The sequence below is a fragment of the Cinclus cinclus genome, chromosome 1, assembly GCF_963662255.1.
Source record: "Cinclus cinclus chromosome 1, bCinCin1.1, whole genome shotgun sequence".
In the NCBI taxonomy this organism is placed as follows: domain Eukaryota; kingdom Metazoa; phylum Chordata; class Aves; order Passeriformes; family Cinclidae; genus Cinclus; species Cinclus cinclus.
Window position 1 is genome coordinate 20661467 of NC_085046.1, and position 20264 is coordinate 20681730.

The 20264-nt window shown below is 38.5% G+C and overlaps 1 protein-coding gene across 1 annotated transcript in view; it reads left to right on the forward strand.

Annotated features, from left to right (window-relative positions):
• The window catches only part of ITGA8 (integrin subunit alpha 8), a 108373-nt gene extending 88669 nt beyond the window's left edge, over positions 1-19704 (forward strand). The window contains exons 28-30 of the mRNA XM_062494601.1: positions 9356-9457; positions 18267-18389; positions 19618-19704. Coding sequence (XP_062350585.1) covers positions 9356-9457; positions 18267-18389; positions 19618-19704 — 312 coding nt within the window. The remainder of the gene's footprint in view (positions 1-9355; positions 9458-18266; positions 18390-19617) is intronic.
• The last annotated feature ends 560 nt before the right edge of the window (positions 19705-20264 follow it).

The following is a 20264-nucleotide window of genomic DNA, read 5'->3' on the forward strand; positions in this document are numbered from 1 at the left end:
GGATATGTAACAATTGAAATAAACTAGCTACAGAAGGCACCAAATCTCCTTTTTTTTGGTGACTCTTAATAAAAACAGAATCTTCTTCTGGGGTGTAACCTTAGTTAGCCTGACTTAGGTTCAGAAAAAGTTTTAACTGCATGAAATTCAGTGGCATGTTTAATGCAAGAGCAATGGAACTAATTTTATGTAATTTTAGTAATCTGAAAGTTAGATGCCAAAGCTGGTGCTAACTCTGTAGACAGTGACAAGACAGAAACGTATCTTCAGAGGATGAAACATTTTTTTTCTGTTTGATCTGGATGGGGATTAGGGTTAAAACTGGGCCTTGGGACACGGATGTGTGCAAACACACCAGGCAATTCCAGTGCTGAGGTCCCTTTAGCTCCTCCTTGCTCCTTAATAAATCCTGCTTGCTTTACCTGCTCCTCCCTTCACTCGGTGAGCTCCGTGCAGAATGTAATGTTACACCAGCTTGTGGGCAGGGACAAGGATGAGCCATCCTGTGGATTCACTGGGTGGAAAGACTCCATGGGAAACACTCCTACTGGAACATCTTTTGCTTACTCCACTGGCCTTAAATACCCTTGCTGTCAAACAAGACTTTTCATGAAATACCCTTGCTGTCAAACAAGACTTTTCATGGGCTTTACCTTTTCCCCGTAAACATTTTTGTGTCCTTTGAATAGTAATTTGGAAGTCTTGTTAAGAATCAGAAAAAATGCATTGACAGCAACAGAATTTTTTTCCTAAGTAGAAAAGGATAGTTCCCAGAGAACTGTTGCATGCTCCCATTTGTGTCTAATTAGCTGCCAGAATAGCATGATCCCTATGTCACCAATTTCACCTATTTCTCCAAGCTTGGAGACAGTAAATAGTGTCCTAGGGTTTGGTTGTCTTCCTTCCACTCATCTCAAAACAGTTCCTTTGTTTCATAACCCTTTTAAAATTAACAATTATACAGCCATCACCATGAAAGACTGTAGAACATAATTAGTTTCCTAAAAAGGGCATAATCTGCTCTTAGTGAGTCTGCAACTGTTGTTAACTAGGCTGAAATCTGCAGATTCAAACTGAGGATTAAAATGCAGTCAAATTAATCAGGAGGAGATGATTGTGAACCAGGTAGGACTGTTCAAGGACCAGACTGAACCCCACTGTCATACTTTTGCAAAGAAACTTAGGGTAAAAGTCTCTAGAGAAGCATTGCAACTTCTTTTGCACATTCAGTTAATGTTAAAAGTTTTCATATGCCAGAGAAATCAGAATAATGATAACGTACAACATTCCTCAACTCTATTATAATCTAAATGATGACATGATGATTTGCAGAAGAAATTGTTTGTGCTCATTATTGCTGACAACACAGTGTCATGATGTATTTTCTTCTTATAGATGTGCTAATGCAAACCTGAGAAAGATCTTATTGTGATTGATTTATGATAGGATAAAATAATTAATGTTTTTCATCAAAGTTACATGGGCCAACGTGTATTTTGTTGCCAGAAAAGACTTGTCATGTATTGAGTGACTCCTTCCTCTTCCACTTAGTTTAACTGACAACAGCTGACCCTTTTGTCTCGTGACAGTTGTAACCTGTCACCTTAAAACCCAAACTCCCATAACAAATAACAGTTAAATGACATGCAGTGATTAGACATGTTTGAATAAATAAAGCAGCCCAAATTTCCCAACCAGCCAACAAAGATAGAGACAGACATTGTGCAAAAACCAAGAAGAATCGCATACTTTTTTGGATTAACTTCAAAGTCTAACTGTAAATATGAACCCTCTAGTAAAGCTGACTTTTGGATTCAGACTTGCTGATCAGGCAAATAATAGCCTGATTAGTTCAAAACAGAAACAACCTTACATGGTTATGTTATGTTGTGTTCTGATGGGGCTCCATTATGTCCCCATTTGTATTGTATCATATTTCTGAGTCATCTGAGGGAGACCCAAGGGGATCTGCTCCAGTATTCTTTGAATGGATGGATACTTTTTAATATAAGACTCATGAGCTGTCAAGTAAAACATCTGTTTTGAAAATGCAATTCTAAGTGATGAATCTGTATAATTATCTGATTTGTGACAACCTTCAGGCTCCAAGCTCTTTGGAACTTACAGCATTGTGGGATATGGTACTCAGTGAATTCTTAGCTACTATTTCATCCTGTACTGAAAATTTCTCATAATGATACATATCTTTTGGGAGAATTAGGGGAGGCAGTAAGGTAAAAAAAAACACAGAGGGTGTGTGAGGTTTCCCAAGAAGTTTAAAGTTTATTCTATTTGCTTTTTACTGAATATAATTGTATTGTTTCTCCCTTGACTTTTTGACAGTTCCAGATATGTGAATTTGGCACTCCTGATCACATGAACTTTAATAGTTAGAAGAGAGAAAAATGTGGTTTTAATCAGAAAAAACTGAAAAGCGAGAGAAGCACCACTGCATTTGGGTGCTCTCTTGGTACCCAAAGTCATATTTAGGCTTCTCTGTTAAATACTCGTAATTTCAGTGTTTCTGAATGTGCACTGATCATGCTTCTTTTTAGATGCCTAAAAACAGAAATATATGTTTGACATATTAACAGTGATGTGTGCTGCACCACTCTTATCTTAATTTCCTGACCCCAGACTGATATCCAAAACCTGAAACTAAATACCTAGGCTCTCTCTTCAGCACATGGAGAAAATGAGATACCTCAGACAAAGTGACTTGTATTAACCACCAGTTTGGTGCATGAGGCCTATTCCTTATCAGGAGGATAGGCACTCAAATAAGGATTTAGTGGGAATATGTCCTCTCTCACTGAGCACAGAATCCAAAAATTGTTTAGAAGGTACTTACAGAAATAGTTGAAAGACTTTGAGAGGACTTGGTTTATTCCATATTAATTGCCAGAAGCAAGAGCTGGCAGTCCAATTATTAGAGAATTCAGGACTGAAAGACACAAATTCAGTTAATACTCAGCTTGAGAGGCCCCATATCCCTGCTTTATAAAATGATGGTGTTCCCTTCTGCTGAAGCTGCACCAAGGACATAAAAATAAATTGAAAGGTCTGGAAGGGTATAGAAAATGAGGAAGACCATAATATAAGACCTTGTTGGTTTGGACCACCAGCTAGAAGTTCTCCCAGTCCTGGCATCACCTTTGCCTTCATTGCCTGGAACCTGGAGCTGTCACCACTGTTAGAGTGCATGATCTAATGAGAAATTTTATTGAGAATCTCCATATTTTATTACTGGTGAACTCAGAGCCTCTTTAGTGTGGTAGAAGTTCTCTAGACCAGGTAGTGCTTTTGTGGTAAGGATTCAGTTCAGCTACACAAAGGTAATTAGAGGAAGAATGCAGATAGCCTGTGCAGTGAGGCCACACAGACTGCAGCACACATGCGTTGGCAGGGGCTTGGAGCTTAGGACAGAGGTGAACTGGTGGAGGTGATATGAGACACGTGAGAGATCCTCTTGTATAAGGTCATTTATTTGTTCCCTTCTTCTCATCTTTACTATGGGGGCAATTATTTGGTCTGTAAGTGAAATATGACCCCAAGGAACAATAATTTCTATGTTCAGCATCCTCCAGCACAGAACCTCTTTCTGTGTCCAGTGAAAAACATCATTATTTTAATTCAGCTACTCTGTTGGCAGCAGTTCAGGTTTTGGGAGGTTTTGGTCAAAGAAAGCAAGCTAATGAATTCCCAAAGCATGTATTTAAAAGGTATTGCTTACCCTCCTGTCTTTAAAGTGTGCCAGACTCCAGCAGACATGAAGGGAAACAAATTTTAATCAAGCAGTGCTGATGAAACAGCACTGAACTCCATGTGCTAAAGTCGTGAGTTCTTGGGATGAAAATACCACCACACCATGCAGCTTGTCCTAGGGGAAGTATGTGCATTTCAAATAGAGATACTTCACTGGGCTGCATCTAAGTAGGAAAAAAAAAAAAGGATATCCAAGACCCTGAATAGTTCTCCATAGAAGCATTGGAGCAGAGTCATTCTGGGGACTCTCTCCAGTCGCTGAACTCTTCAAACCTGCAGAACAGCAATGATCTGCCAGTCTTGAAGTTGCTAAAGATTTGTTCCTCCTATCCTCAGTCTAGCTCCCTGGGATCTAGATTTGTCCTGCATTTCAGAGTGTTCTCTGACCAGAATGCCCACATGCCTTAGAGATGCTCTGGGGGGGTCAGCAGGTCTGTGCTTGAGCTTCCTGCAGAAAGCAGCAGCATTCCACTGGAGCCAGGAGAACTGGCTTTCAAATTCACAAAGATTTTCCATCACTTCTCACATTATTTTGGTCTCAGTTGTATGTAGAAAAACAATGCACTGAATATTTACTGGGAACACTTTCCTTCATTTCTGGCTGCTTTTTTGTCTTATAACTTTTAAAGAAAAGAAAGGCTTCAATTCAAGAATCTCTTTGTAAAACAGATGCACGTAGAGAGAGAGAGAAGCTTTAATAAATACATCATCAGTATCTGCCACCCAGGCAACACAGGCGATGGCCACGTTTTGCCTGCTTCCCAGAACATTGCAAACTACTGTCTCAGCAATGAGCACAAGATCAGGTTCTGCTTGTTCTAACACAAGGGGAACCACAAAAGGCAATGTAGTTAGGGCTGGGCTCTCTACTGTTGGTCATTAAGCACTGACACAAATACCAGATTCTTTCTTCTCCTTCCTCTGAGCCATGACTAAGTCCTCAGCTTGAATTTCAAACCACAAGTCCTGCGGCTTCCAGTAAATACTGAATATTTAAACATACACTATTTTAAAAATTATATGGTAAAGAAATGCTGTTTCTTACAGTTGGCTTGAGAATTATGAAAAGGCTGTAGGAAAGGCAGCTGCTTATATCTCAAAGGTGTTAGTACAAGTAAGAATTTTGCTTGCAACCAATGTTGACCACTTTCATTGTTTTCAAGTTCTTTGCCACAAACACATAATTCTGTAAATTAAGAAAAATACTCTCCAGTCTTTTATAGTCTCCATTCCTGTATTCCAGAATTTCCAGGAGCCTAATCAAGGTTTGAGGCGAGTTGATAGCTGTGGTCACAACCCAAGCTTATTAACCCTAGCCAAGCATTAATCCACAGGAAGCACCCTCTTCTTATGTTCTTGTTGCTGATACAAGCTGAAAATTAAATAAGCCATGTATAGTAGGTGAAAGGCTTTATTTTTCCATTAGTTCTATGTTTCCTTTATAGGAAGTTTCAAGAGAGTTAATGCCTATACTGTATCTTAGCCAATCCAGCTGAATGTCTAATGTCTACTTCCTCAAGAATGTAACATACTCTGCTCTCTCCATTGCAGATTATGTGTAAAAATCATGTAATTATATCCAGAATCCTGCTTAATATTAATTGCTTAGGATTGAAAATACAAGGCTTTTTCAGGGTTTTTTTTCTGAATGCACAGCCACAGAAACATGCTGAGATTTTGTGTGAGGAGGAATCTAGTGCTGAAGAATAAAATACTAAGAATGTCTTGAGTCTGGAAATGGAAAACAATTGATGTGATGAGGAAAAGTTATTTTTCTGAAGATCACCTCATAGATGATCAGCACCATGAAAGTGTATAAAACTACTTATTTATCAAGTCCAATTTTTCATTTCAGGCACTGCTGATAGAAATAGACATGTATTGATAGTTCACTTTCATTTGATGCTATCTGTGTTAAGCAGCTGATGACTACCCCTGTGTAGTTGTTTGAGACAGATATTTTAATATTGCTCTTTCCTAGTATAAGCCCAAGGAGAGGTTTTCTGATAATAACCATACAGCTGCTCTCAATATTTTAAAAGAACAAAATTATAGCATAGCCAAATGAGTTCCAGAAGTCAATAAATGTGCTGGCTTTTTATCACCCTCACATATTTGCAGAGAAAATTAGTTTTTTAAAAGGACACTGAATGGACAAGGTAAATACCAGAACTTCAAATACTCTGGAGCTCAGGAGAACACCCTTTACACAGATCTGTTTGGAAGAAGTCCATAGGAGATGATCCTGGAAATAAGAGAAGTCCGGAAGAACTACTGATTCTCCAAGATATCATCCTTTAAGCTTGAGAACCATCAAATGGAACCAAACTGACAAATTGTCTTTTACCATCTTGGTACAACTCAGACATACAAAGATGTGATAGGTTAAAGGTTGGACTCAATCATCTTGGAGGTCTTTTCCAATCTTTATGATTCTGTGACTCTGTGAAACATAAAAGAGGTGGAAGCAGAGTCAGTTGACCCAGTGCAGGGGTTGGACAAGGAATATAGAGTGTCTGAGAATGCAGGGACAGAGTTGGGGAAGTAGAAACCCACCAGCACCTGAGCCTAGCAAGGGACTTAAAGGGCATTAAGGAGGTTTCTATAAGTATATCAGCAGCCAAAAGAAGACTAAGGAAAATACGGGTCTTCTGCTGAATGGGACATAGAAAAGGCTGAGTTGCCCAATGCCTCCATCACTTTTGTCTTTACTGGGAAAATCTGTGTACAGTAATCCAAGGTCTCTGCAACCAGAGAAGAAACTTGCAGCTATCAACATTTATCTTCAGCGGAGGGATATCAGGATAGGGGAACATTTAAACAAACTGGACATCCAAAAGTCCAAGGAACCTGATGGAGGAGCAATGAGAATGTGAGACTTTTCTCAATTATCTTTGAAAGTTCATGGTGTTTGCGGAGAGTTCCTGAAAAGTGCAGGAAAGCAAATGGTAACCCCTGACTTCAAGGAGGATTCAGAGAACTGTAGGTCAGTCAGCCTTATTTCAGTCCTTGAGAAGAGAAAGTGATAGAGAAACAAAACATGGAAGCCATGTGCAGACATCTCAAGGACAGGAAGATGATTGGAAGCTGTCAGCATGGGTTTACAAAAGGAATATCATGCTTACCAACCTGATAGCCTGATAATTTGCAGATGGTAGTGAAGCAGGAATGGTTGACACAACAGTTGTTCATACTGTCCTTCAGAAGAATCCCAACAGGTTGAAGAAGTGAATTGGCAGGAATTTCATAAAGCAGGACAAAGGGAAATTCAAAGTGCTGTACAAGAGGAATAATCATATGTGCCAGAACATAGGATTATTCCAACCAACCAACTGGAAGGCAGTGTTCTAGCAAAGGATCTTGGAGTTCTGTGGGATGCAAAGTTGAACATGAGCCCACTGTGTGTGCCCTTGCAGGAAAGAAAGTCAACAGCCTCTAGGGCTGCACTGGGAAGAGCGTTGACACCAGGCCAAGGGAATTGATTCTTCCTCTATTCTCAGCACCAGTGAAACAGATCTGGGGTTCAGTCCTGGGTTCCCTGAGACAAGTGAGTTGTGGACATACTGGAGCAGTCCAGCTAAAAGCCACAATGATTTTTATTAAGGGCTTGGAGCATTCAATATACCAGGAGAGGCTGAGAGAGATGGGAATGTTCAGTCTGGAGAAGAGAAAGCTCAGTAGGGATCTCATCACCATGTGTAAACATCTGATTGGAGGGAGTAAAGAACACACTACAGGGTCTTCTCAATATCAAGGAACAGGGAAGAAGCACAAATTGAAATATAGGAAATTCCATTTAAACATAAAAAGCCCCCTTTTTCACTTGGAGGGTAGTAAAAAACTGGAATAGGTTGCTTCTTGAGATTGTGGAGTTTCCTTGAGATATTCAAACCCTAACTGGACATGGTCCTGAGCATACTTCTCTAGTTGATTCTACTGTGCCTGTGCTTGGAGCAAACAAATTATAAATATGCTCTCCTACCACAGCAGTTCTGTGAAAACTTTGATTTGGGCTATGGTCATTGAAATGCTCTCAAGTTGGCTCCCAGGCTTGTATTATGCTTATTTCAGGTCATTTTCACAAACAAACCTTTCTCCATCAGTGATGGAAAGAAATAGTAGGCCAAATTATCAAGGGGTCTTCTTACCTCAGTCTTTGCTCAATGAAACAGCTGAAAGAGGAAAAGCAGTTCTTTGAGAGGGTTTATGCCTTTGATGCAACAGGAAACTACAGGGAAAAGCTGAGGAAAAGATGTTGAATAATCACACAGGAACAAAATCTTGTCAATGGAGGAGAAGTCCTAAATGTGTGAGAAATGGAAGGAGAAGGCTTTGCAGAAGGGGATTTAGGAAGTGACAACGATGCTCCAAATATGCTGGACTGAAAGAAGCTGGTGACAAAAGGAATGACTGCTTTACTTTACAAGGCTTTGTCATCCTGTAAATCATCTGCCAAATACTGTGTTGAAATCTTACCATTTTTCATAAAAGATTAAGACAGGTAGGAAAAATAGAATGATGATGATGATGATGATGATGATGATGATGATAATTAATAATAATAATAATAATAATAATAATAATAATAGACAAAGGATATAATAGTCATAACTCCTAGCCCTCTGGATTCCATTGACCATATTAGCACTTAATGATTTAATGCTTCTCAGAGAATATTGAAACACTTTCAAAGGAGATCCATATCACTACCCCCAATTTACATGGGAAGGGATGCAACAAGACAAGTTGCATGTAGTGTCACCCAGAAAATCAATTGCACATTTTTTCTGCACATCTTCAGGTTTGTTGAAACGCTTAATGGCAGCTATATAAGTATTCTACTAGGTGGCCAGTTAAACAATGGTTGCTGTACATTCCTCTCACATTGACACAACTTAGTAAACAAGCAAGGTGAATAGGATTTTTTAGCCCTACTGCAACAGGAAATCAATCACATTCTAAGTGTAGCTTAGATCTAGGTGACTCTGCCTTGGCAGAGGAGTTGGACAAGCTGATCTCCAGAGGGCCCTTCCAACCCAAACTATTCTGCGATTCTGTGTAAGTGAAGTTTAAAGGTGGCTGTTCCTCCTATTGTTTGGTGGGAAGGCACAGCCATTTCTTTGATGTCATGAGGAAGTTCTACCAACAGGTCCCAACATAGGCCTGTAAATGTTCTCAATATACCCATGTTGGTTGTTGAGCTTTGTCAGCAAAGGTGAGGGTTTAAAATATAGACACCCCGTAAACTTCACCCTTGCTTTTCACTCACCTATTTCAGAGAGAAATATGAGAAACAACTGTCTGTATATTTCTGCATATCTAACTCTTCTTCCCCATTTTGAACATGTGGCCTTTGTATTTATTGCAGCATTGTCCTGTATTTAGCTCATGGACATATACAGGTCTCGATATTCCTGCACTCTTCACCAAAAGAAGCTGTCTTTGACTTATGAAATCAGTGCTCTGGAGTTGTTTTTTGGGTTTTTTTGTTTTTTGGTTTTGTTTTGTTTTGTTTTGTCTGCTTCTCTTTCATAATGCTTTTAAATATAAACATGGATTTTAATAATTTCTTTTTTTTCTATCATTTCAGAGAAAAAATGAACTCTATAGTCTTTCTTCCAATGTTTCCTTTGAAGTTAAGAGCATGCCATATAAAGTGCAACCAGCAAAGCTCCCTGAGGGAAACATAGCAGTAAGTAACTGAAAATTATATCTTTGTGTGAAGCACATGTATTTGGTCACTCTGATCACAGCTGTGAAAATTCTTATAGATGAAAATATTGAGATTGGTCTTTTCTGTGTTTCTAGTGTAAATTCCTGAAGTAATACCTAAAGGAAGTACCTTCATTGCTTTCTGTGTAAGTTGATGATACATGATTCTAACTACATTTTAAAATAATTTCTTTCTGAACTAATGTACAGACTGCTTTATTGCAATTAGGATGGATTTTTCACCCAAAACAAAACAGAACTGAGTATTGAGTTACTTTGTTTGGGGTAAAAAAATCTGGAGGAAATTCTTATGCAAAATCCAGAATCATGTTTCTGTCAGATTTGGAGATCTTATTCTTCTCTCAGTCAGCAGTTCTCTCACACAAGCTTCGGTATTGTCCACAGCAACTTCTCTCTTATCTGTATTAAGCTTCTTTGATATCCTAATATTCAGGAAGGTCTGTATGCCTTTCTAGGATTTCCACCTCAGAGCACATCAAGTGCAAGATACAAATTTACTTGGTAATCCTTACAGAAGTGATAGACAGATGCTAAAGCACTTGCCTTATTTGCAGACTGAGATATGTATGGCCCTGGAGTACTGTACAAAAAATTAGTTTTGGAGGCATAGGTTTGATTTAATTGTTTGCTGGTGCCGAAGGATCTGGGGATCCTATGAAGGGTCTGGGGAGCCCTTTAAAGTAATTTGCTTCTTATGGTGTCTAATACCATGGTAAAATTTACACTATTTGGCATTACTGATAGAAATAAGTAAAATATGAGGGCAAAAATTAATTCTACTATAAGAGTAATCTGAAATTTTAAGGCTTAATGTTCTCATCTTTATAAAGATTCATCAGTTACAGACCTTCTTTTAAAAAGTAAGCTCAGTTCAAACTTTGCCAAATTGAATTGTGGTGGAAATACATCATACCAGTCTGTTGAGATGTAGCAGTAGGGACAGAATACTTTCTAACTTAGAAAGCCAACAGAATAATACACTTAAAAGCTTACTTTGAGTATATTTTAGAGGATACAGGCTATAAAGTTTTGTTTTGTACAAGTATGGATTGAATGGTTGATTGATACTTGCTCTGGGAAGACACAAGGTAAAATCTTGGTTCTGTGTGCACAGGGACTCCAATCTCCATCATCAGTAGAACCATGATTTCACTAGAGAGGATTGGTGCTTAATGCAGTATTCATCCAGAAGGGTTCAAAGGCACCAAGCTGACAGATATACTTGGGCTCTTTTTATTTTCTTGCAGCATGTGTTCCATACCAGAAACACATGTATAGAGTTATGTAGATAGTGGGGCCTTCATCTGGACTGGAGTGCTTTACCCCAGGTGATAGCCTGCTGTTCTCAACAAGTGTCAGATGATCTACCAAATGATCAGATAAGCATTTCATTCTCTTACTCCAGCCAGTATAATGCTTGTTATTTGCAGCAGATGATTTACAGCAAAACGCCTGTAATGGCAACTGTAAAATGTTGAAAAATGATAACACTTTTATGTAGTTTCATATCTGGACATGGCAGTGGATGCTTGCCAGCTCTACAGCTTGATGTGTTATATGCACCAGTTCTTTGATGTTCCACTTGCAAGAAGAAATATTTCCTTGAAGTTGGGCAAAGCTTAATATTTTTGCTCCTTCTGAAAAAGATCACCAGTTGTGTTTTAAAAGCTTCCAAAGTTTTATTTCAAGGTTTATGGTTTTCCTTCAGACAATGAAAGGGTGGAAGTGGAAGAAAGATTTAAATATTTCTAAAATCAATTTTCAGAAGTATATATCTAATAATCAGCTAGCACTTTAAAGATAATATAAAGAAGATAATATATTTTAAAGAGTAGAGCATATGTCCTTCATTTAATTAATATAGTGCTGGATTCCAATTATGCAGGCTGATATTTACTTTTAGTTTTAATGGCATAAATAATCCCATACACATCAGTAACCTACAGGGTCATGTAGTCCTATTTGCAACTCTGAGGGCTTTACCATCATGAAATATAGGTCTTGGACACATGGATCTTGAAGACAGGGTCATGATACAAAGGTGTGTGAAACATTAGGTAAATGTAAGAAAATCTGGATCTTTTATAGGAAAACATTAGAATGAAAATGCATCAAATAGAAAATTAGCGTGGACCTTAAACAGGAATCCATGGATATTATAATAGTATTTCCATTAATTTTGATATTCTTAGAATTGCAGCCATGTATTATACAACTGGGTGGATTTCCTTGCTAACATCTAGTTAATTCAAGAGAAAAATTTCTTTTTTTTTTTTTTTGCTACAAGTATTATTGTGGTTAATAATACTGTCTTACTTGGTGAATTTCATGTGCAATTTGAAAGTACTTTTTATTGCAAAAAGTACAAAGTTAGAATAAACAGAAATTTGCTCTATTTTAATTTATGAATCTTGAGCTAGTTTGGAAGTTTAATAAAATATGGTTGCTTTCCTTAAATGTTTGATAGGATTTTCACTGTGGATGCCTTTAGTGTAAACTGTTTGACCAGTGTCTTACAGTGAGTGAGTAATACTGGTTTCAGACTAAGGCCTATAACTTTTCTTAGTTATTACATGGTGATAGTACTTTAAACAAGCTTATATCCCTCATGAAATATATTTGCATAAACATTTGTAATGTGTAAATATAAATGTGATTTCAAGCTCAAGGGAGCTTTTATATTCTATTTTGAGCATTTTTTGAGGACATGTAAGAACATCATGCTGTAATGGTTGGATGGGGACATGTAAGAGTACAAAAGGAATTCCTATTTCTCAGCCTTTGTGAAAAAAATTTCTGAACACTAAAGGAAGGTCATCATGGGCAGCAAAAGCAGTAGCACTAAAATAATAATTAATTTAGTTGTTGTGTCTTAAAGTAGCAGAATAAATTATGGAGAAGTTATTTTTGGTTTTTAAAGTTTGTCTTTTAATGAACCAGGGAAGAAAAAAATACTTCATGAGAATCCCACTAGCATGCACTGAATTCTGACCACAAAGGCTGGAAGTTTGCACCAGTCAAACCTAACTCTCATGTATACAAGGAAGTGACAGTGAACCAGCAGATTGCTACATGTGCTTCTCTGCTTTGTGCTCCTCTCCAGAGGAGTCAAGGACTATTTTGAAGACACTCTAGCACTAAAATCAGAAGCAAAATCTAAACTGGATGAAATACAGTGGTAAAACCCCTAATATTTATCTACTTATAGTAAGCTTAATTATGGCACATTTTTAAAAAGGCACGTTTTAAAAGCCTGCCCAGGTCTGTTGCTTTTGTAAGCAACAAATGACTTTCATGGAACCACTGAGGGGTTATGAAGTTAAGACTATCTGACAGCATCTGTGCTAAGACCAGTGTGGATTTTATTTCCAATAGCAAACAAAGGCTATGTCCATAACTCTCGGTTTGACTTCACCCTCTTCTCAGTGCCTGAGGCAGATGGCATTCTTTGGCACCCTTTGCATATGAAAGGTGTGAGATGTTCAGCAGTGTCACAAGTCAGGCGGCTCTTCTCAAGTCTGTGAGATGTGTTTTTCACCCACCTGACAGAGAAGCAAGCATTGTTTTCAGTGTTCAGCATAAAGTCTTGTCCTGAACAGAGAGGAAAGGCAACACACATCTAAAGTACAGTGTCAACATGCAACACTTGTGTAAAAATTCCACTTCATATTGGCCACCTTAGATGGAAACATTCCCTGGCTCTGATCCTGCAGTACTAAATCTACCACATGGAGAAGAACTGAAGTCCAAGCTGAAAATACAAACTTGTTTTAAATCAAAATCATATGTAAAACTGTTGTGGACAGCATGGGGCGAAGAAGTGACAGCCCTCTGTAAAAATGATGAAACAAGGCAAGCGAAGCTGAAGGAATGTTTTGTTTCTGTCTTCCCCTCCAGCTCTTGCCTCAACTCTGTGGGTTTTCAGGTCTTGCAGTGTCAAACTGTTCAGGAGGAATTGCATTAGTAGCCTAGCAAGTCTTTGTGTAGAGTATAAAGGGTGGCAGCCCGGGGCATTATATCCTACTGGTAATGCAGGAAGGCAGAAGTGAGACTGGTGCCTACATATAATCCCGTGCTCAGGAAATAAATCTCAAGTACTTAGCACAACCATCCCCTTGCCTTTAAAACCCAAGACAAAGAAGGATTCATGGGGAAAGGGTGTGGGTTCGACAGGATGGTTTCAAGATTTTAGCAGGCAAATATTTCATTAGCACTGGCTGCACTCAGGCTAAAAGAGAAGAGAAATATGCCAGTTTTGCAGCAGAGTTCTGCTTGATACAGGATAGACATAATTTCTGCTCTCTGTTTTGCTCATTGCTGATAATCTAAGGATTATGAACATTATACCCTGCTCTTCTATAAGATTAAAGTTTCTTGTTTATATTTCAACATTTGTCAAGATCCAGCTGAGCTACAGAAATTAAACGACAAGTTGCACTTGACTGTCTGTAAAGGCAGAATGACAGGAGGAAGGGAGAAATGATTCTGAACACAGGCAGCACAAGCAAGGCTGTGTGCTGCTACACCACTCATCATTGTTTAACATCCTTACGAAGATCCACACATCCTTGTCTTGATAGGTGCTCTGTAGATATCAGAAGAAGATCTAGCTTGTCTTATTGTTTTCATAGCCTAAGAGGAAAGTAAAAACGGCACACAAATACAGCAAACCTCTAGAAGTGGCACATAAAAGGAGGCATGGAAAGGCAACTTGTAGTACTACAAGTACAAGCCTTGTGTACTTGTAGTTGAATACACCACTGTCAGCTTTATCTAAAACCTAATGAAATCTACCATCCCTAATGGAATAGTCTGTTTCCACTGATTTTAGGAGGATCTCAAACATGCTTTGGGTTGACCCTAATTTTGAACAGTGAACTGGCACACATGCAGAGCCTAGTTGTTGCTCTGCTCCTGTACAATCATATGCTGCCCTATGAGCTATTCAGATCTAAACACCACACAGCAGTTTACTTCATCCCTCTTTCAGAGCACCTGTGGTGCTGAAGTAGTTACCATAGGTTGGGTTAAAGTGGACTTGGTGCCCAAGGACCAGGTGTGGTTCAATCAAATACTATCTGAAGAAATCTGTAAACCAAAATTTCTTCCTACTCCAAGAAGTTCTTGCCCACTCAGATAATTTCTATATTTGTGATGTACAATTTCAGTAGACTGTTGTCATGGTTTAGGAATGGTACTCCCCAGCTTAGTTCTCCCACTGTAACTCTCCAAACCATGCACTGCTTTCTCCCCTGCTTTTGCCCTCCCTCTCACCCTGCAACAAGATGGAAATGAGAACTGAAGGTACAAAACGTAAAGATCACAAGTTGAGATAGGAACTATTCAGAGGAAACGGCAATGAGATAAGAAAATTACCAGTAAGAGCAGCAATACTAATGACGGAGAGTACAAGAAAGGAAAGATTGACCGGGAAGCTCCCTAACAATAGTCAATACTCCACAGCTCCCTCTGCCAGGCTTACTGAGGAGGAACTTTGGAAAAGAATCCCTTACCCTGCCTCAGGCAATAATGTGAGATGTTACAGAGTAACCTCCAGGTCCTGGCAGTGCCCCCTCCGGGCTACTCCAAAAAATTAACCCTTTTCTGGCCAGACCCAGAATGACTGTCCATCTATCAAGCCATCTATACCTAGCCATCAGCTTGTCAGAATCTTTTTGTTCTGTTTTACTGATGTTCTACAATCCACCCTAAAGCAGCAAAACTGGCTCCCATTTCCTCTCGTATTTATCTCAGTGACATTATGCCACCCAAGAATTTGGCTGAAGCTATCAGTAGCAGACAGGGCAAAATAAAGTATTTGCATGTACATGGGCCTTCCCTGTGGTTTGGTCTTGCTGTAAAACGGAGTCAGTAATTTCATCAAACTTGAGACAAAAGAAAGCACTGCTTGCCTTTTAATTTTTTCTGCTGTTTTACAAATATTTTTTAAGATGGTTTTGGAAGTAGTCTTTCATATTAATGCTCCAGATTCACAGCAATATGCTCAAGGAAGTGATAGTGTTACGAGCAGAAACCGTAGTGAAGCTCAAATCTTGGATGATTAAGATATGCAATCTGTATGTTGACAGTGTCAGGTCCTTTTCAAACAATAATTAAAATTTGTAACTTCCTGTGTGTAGTACAGAGGAAGTGCACATAGTGAATGAGTTGGGGTTTTTTGAATCAGTCCATTTTTGCTGTCTTGGGGCCCATGAATTTTCATCAGCACTTCCCAACTCCTGTACGGTATGTGATTGGGGTTGCTTCAAGGCAGCATTCATAATTTTCAAGCAGTAGAATGGAGAAGTTTTCTTCCTTGGACAGCTGAACTCATTGTTTTCTACAGGCTTCAAGCAGACCCTTGTAACTGCGCCCTTTCTGTTTTCCCTGGTCAGTTATCCTTTTACTTGAATTCATCTTTTTCCTTAATTGGCTTTTCCTGGGAAGAATCTCTGCAGACAGTTCAGATGACCCTTCTCTTGTTTTATCTGTCCTTGCATTTTAATGCCACTCTAAGACACAAGCAGAGCCATTCAAGAACATTTTATCCTTAGTAAAAGAGCTCTGCTCCAGCTGAATCTAACGATGCAGAGGGCCTATGAAATTTTTCACTGGCTAAGAAGCAACCCAAAGAAGAGTTTGGAAAAGGGAATGGTATTCCTGCAATGGCATAGTTGATGACTTGATAAGACCATCAGGATATCTGTTGGGACATAAGGGTGACATTTCATGGGTTGTTTTATTAATGTTGTTAGCCTTGAAATAATATTTCTTGCTCTAATTAGCTCCCATATTTATTCTTTGTATATGTTATCTTTTTGAAATATCTTAGACTTATGACTGTTTAGAGCTGCTCCAAAGATGTATATTAACTGTGTTTGTTAGATCAGTGATGGTATGGCCAGCATTGCAAGTACTTCGTCTTCAAAGCAAATGCTAAAGTTCAAACACCAGGATTAGGCAGTGTCTTGGAATTTTCTGTGAAATCCTCAGTGTAAGCTTTGGTAGGAAGCAAGTGGTTTCATACATAGAAAGTTTGTCCCTAGATTTTGTTTTCTGGTGAGAGATACTATAAAAAATACGTGCATCAGTAGAGCTCACCAGATTGCCATCTCTGTATGTGCTGTGTCAGAGTAGGAAGCAGTTGGCTGCACAGATGAAGTAGGTGAAAAGGACTATTCAAAAGTGTCATCCATTTAAGCCTGACAGTAGCTGGAAGACAGATCTACTGGTGCTTTCAGAATGAAAATTCTATGAAAAAATGCTGATCAGAAGACAAAGTGAGAGAGAAAAGGACAGGATGTTGCAGAAAGGATTAATATTTAAATTTGCCATCTTCAAGGAGGGAAGTGAAAGGCACAGGAATGGAAACAGTTTTGAGCTGAACTACAGAATTGTGTGCATTCTTAAAATTTAGGCTGTTGTTCCTTCAGTGCACAAATTAGAAATTAGTATTTTGTTAAATTTCTAATACATCAATCACTAAGGAAATAGAGAAAAAAAACATAGAAAGAAAATTTACAATGAGCGCAGCTTAGGGACTAGATAATAGCCAAGAAACTTATTTAAAAGCGTAGATTTCTCTGCTGTACCTTGAGTACAGAAGAGGAATATAATTTGAGAGTTTGTGTCATCAGTTTATTTGCAAACTGATTTCATCATGTCATAAAGTAAATAACTTCCATCTGTCACATACTTATCCTGTTTAAGGGAGACTAGGAGTAGATGAGAGAGGTCCAAGAGAAAACCCCAGAGTGAAATCACTTCCTACGCTAACAACAAAGAGAAAAGTTTGAGAAAATAAACTAAGACTGAAGGGATATAATTGTGTCGGAAGAGCTGAGGAAACCCCAAACTCATTGCTTCCCACCTGGGAGTAGCAGGGACAGAGCAAATATTCAGTGAGACTGACGACAAACATTCCAAGCCAAGCTTGAAAGCATATCATAAATTCTGTAAAAGGTATGGAAAAGAGAGTAAGGAGGAGAGTGTGCATGTCCCCAAAAGGGGAAATACAAAAGGGTTATTACTACTTTGTCCACATGAGGGTCTGAAGAGAGATGTTTGCCAAGTAAATTAAAACGTTTGATAATTGATGTTAACATCTGCTGCTTTGCAGAGCCTCAGACAACGAGAGAGCGCGTTTCACGCTTGTTTCCCGTTTAGGTAATAGTCTGTATGCTTGGCTTCAAGAAGATAACATCGTACTGTGCTTTAGGCTTTATCACAAGGACAATACATACTGCTTGAGTTTAATTTTTGGACTGCATAGCTGAAATGCAAATCATTGGAAAAAATGTATACTGGTACATCAGCAGAAATTAAAATAAGAAAAATGTAGCTGGTATCTACTGTGGTTTGAATTAAGAGTTTGGGCCAAAGTCAACCATTGTTTGGGAGTAATTCAGTGCAGTTCAGTGTACTGGCCTAAGCTGTACCAGCATGTGAGTAGAACTTTGCTCCTTGAATGTTCATGAAGAATCTGCACAAAAGGACATTTTTTTGCCAATCTGTGTTATGGGAAAATTATTTGTATGTCTGATATGGCAAGACTTTTCTGTATGTGTGAATTCGATTGCTAGTAATTATCATGAACTAGTGGAAAGGAAATTACAATAAATTAAGCCAACATGGGAAAATTTCAGTCAATGTGTATTTCTAATCTGCAGAATGTTGTTGAAGTCAATGCTTTGAACCTCTGTATTCTACTGTTGGACTTGCTTTACTTGCTTCATTTTTGTTCATTAAATGTATTCCTTTCATTGCAGATTAGAACATCTGTCATTTGGTCCACCCCAAATGTCTCCTTTGAGATTCCTCTATGGGTTATAATACTAGCCATACTTCTTGGACTACTAGTACTAGCTCTGCTGACCCTAGCTTTATGGAAGGTATGTTCAATTATTTCTGTTTCTGTCACCTTAAAAAAACCCCTGAAAATACTGAAAGATTCTAACAGATAAAAACAGAGGCTAGAATTTTGTGATCTTTAACAGTTTGGAGCAAAAGCAACAGTACATGTGTCTTTTTTGTTTTGCATTTCTGACATGCTAGTGTCATTGACCTTTATGCAGGGAATTTGTTTTCAAAGTCCTCCTTTATTATTGAAGCCTGGTTACAAATGGGCATACAGAGTTTGGCTCTGTTTCCCAAGACCTATGATCCTCTATTTCAGGATGTTTAGGTTCAAAAAGATGTTATTCTAGCTTTGTTTTCTCTGAATAATTCAGGAATTTCCAGTTTTTGTCAGCATGGAACAACACTCCCAGTTCTGAGAACTAATTTTTAGAAGATTTCCTTTTTTATTCACATATCATAATTTTGTTTTTCAAGTTTTCTATTTTTTGTGTTGGTTGTTACACTCCACAAGTTTTAAGACAAATTACTGGGAACTGCTATATGATAGGGAGCCAGTGTAGCTTTTGTCCATCCTCTCAGTTGACATTAAAAATAGGATTGAACTAATTCATTATGTTAGGATATGGTTCATCTGTCTTTAGCTGCCTAAAGGTTGTGGTTAGTTGTACAACCTATTTTAACTTCTCAATTTCATCTGCACATGTAGCAGCAGCAAAAAGCTATGTCTAAACATGCAAGGAGGAGAGAAATTACCTTCCTTAACCGCTTGTGAACTTTCAACCATTCAACTAAAAGAGTGACTTTTAGGCAGTTTGAGGTGGGAGAAATCTCATCTTTAGTGATTTTTAGACTAAGTCACAACACTGTCCTGTGGACATTTCCCAACAAATATTACACTTCTCTTATAATTATTGCTTATCAATCTAAACCTCTTTTCTGAATGAGCACATTGCTGAATTGAGAGGAGCAGATTTCTCATTAGCATCAATCCATACCAGCATTCAGGCCAACTTTACATCTCCCACAGACATCTTTCATATAATTTGCATTTTTAAAGCTGTGCTTTGGAGCTCAATGCCTTGCATCTAAAACTTTCATAGGGAATTATTTGGATAGAAGTAAAATGTCTTCACAGTCTCTCACCTGCCATACATTGTGCCCAACATTTCAGACTGCCTGAGTGAAGAATCAAACTGCAGCTGAGTCTTCCTGTGGTTGTCTTACCATGACATCTTTGTTTCTCTTGATTGTTTTCTGCAGTGTGGCTTCTTTGACAGAGCTAGACCTCCTCAAGATGACATGGCTGACAGGCAACAGCTGACAAATAACAAGACTACTGATGCATAAAGGAAGAGAGTGACAGTTCAAGTCAGAATCCTGCCTGAGAGACTAGAAACACGATTAGGATTAAATGAAAGATTCCTTCTAACCAGTCTTCCTTTGTACCTGCAAGTGACATGGTGTCAATCTGATCTATACAATGTTCTGAGAACATGCCACATGATGGCCATCCTCACCAAAGAAAACAACTTACCACTGCCTTATAAACATATTCACCACTGAGCAGAGCGTTTATCCCATGTTCCAGTCTACGTTTCAGCAGATGCTTCTGAGCACATGTGGTATACTGAGATGCTTCCAGAACAAGCCCAAATCTCTCAAGGAGAGAATGCCTTCATTGCTGTATCGTCTAGAAGATGAAGCAGGACAAACCTTCTGAATGCTACTGTATCATGCAGAGTACCTTTGAGACCTCCCTAAGAACTTTTATGAAATTATGGCTCAGGGAGACAGGCAATATATCAGTACTGTGAAAGTACTTCTGAAACACAAAGGTAGTCTATAAATAACTTTATAGATGGGGCACAATTATTTATTTTTCCACCTTTTTGGAATAAGTATTTGAT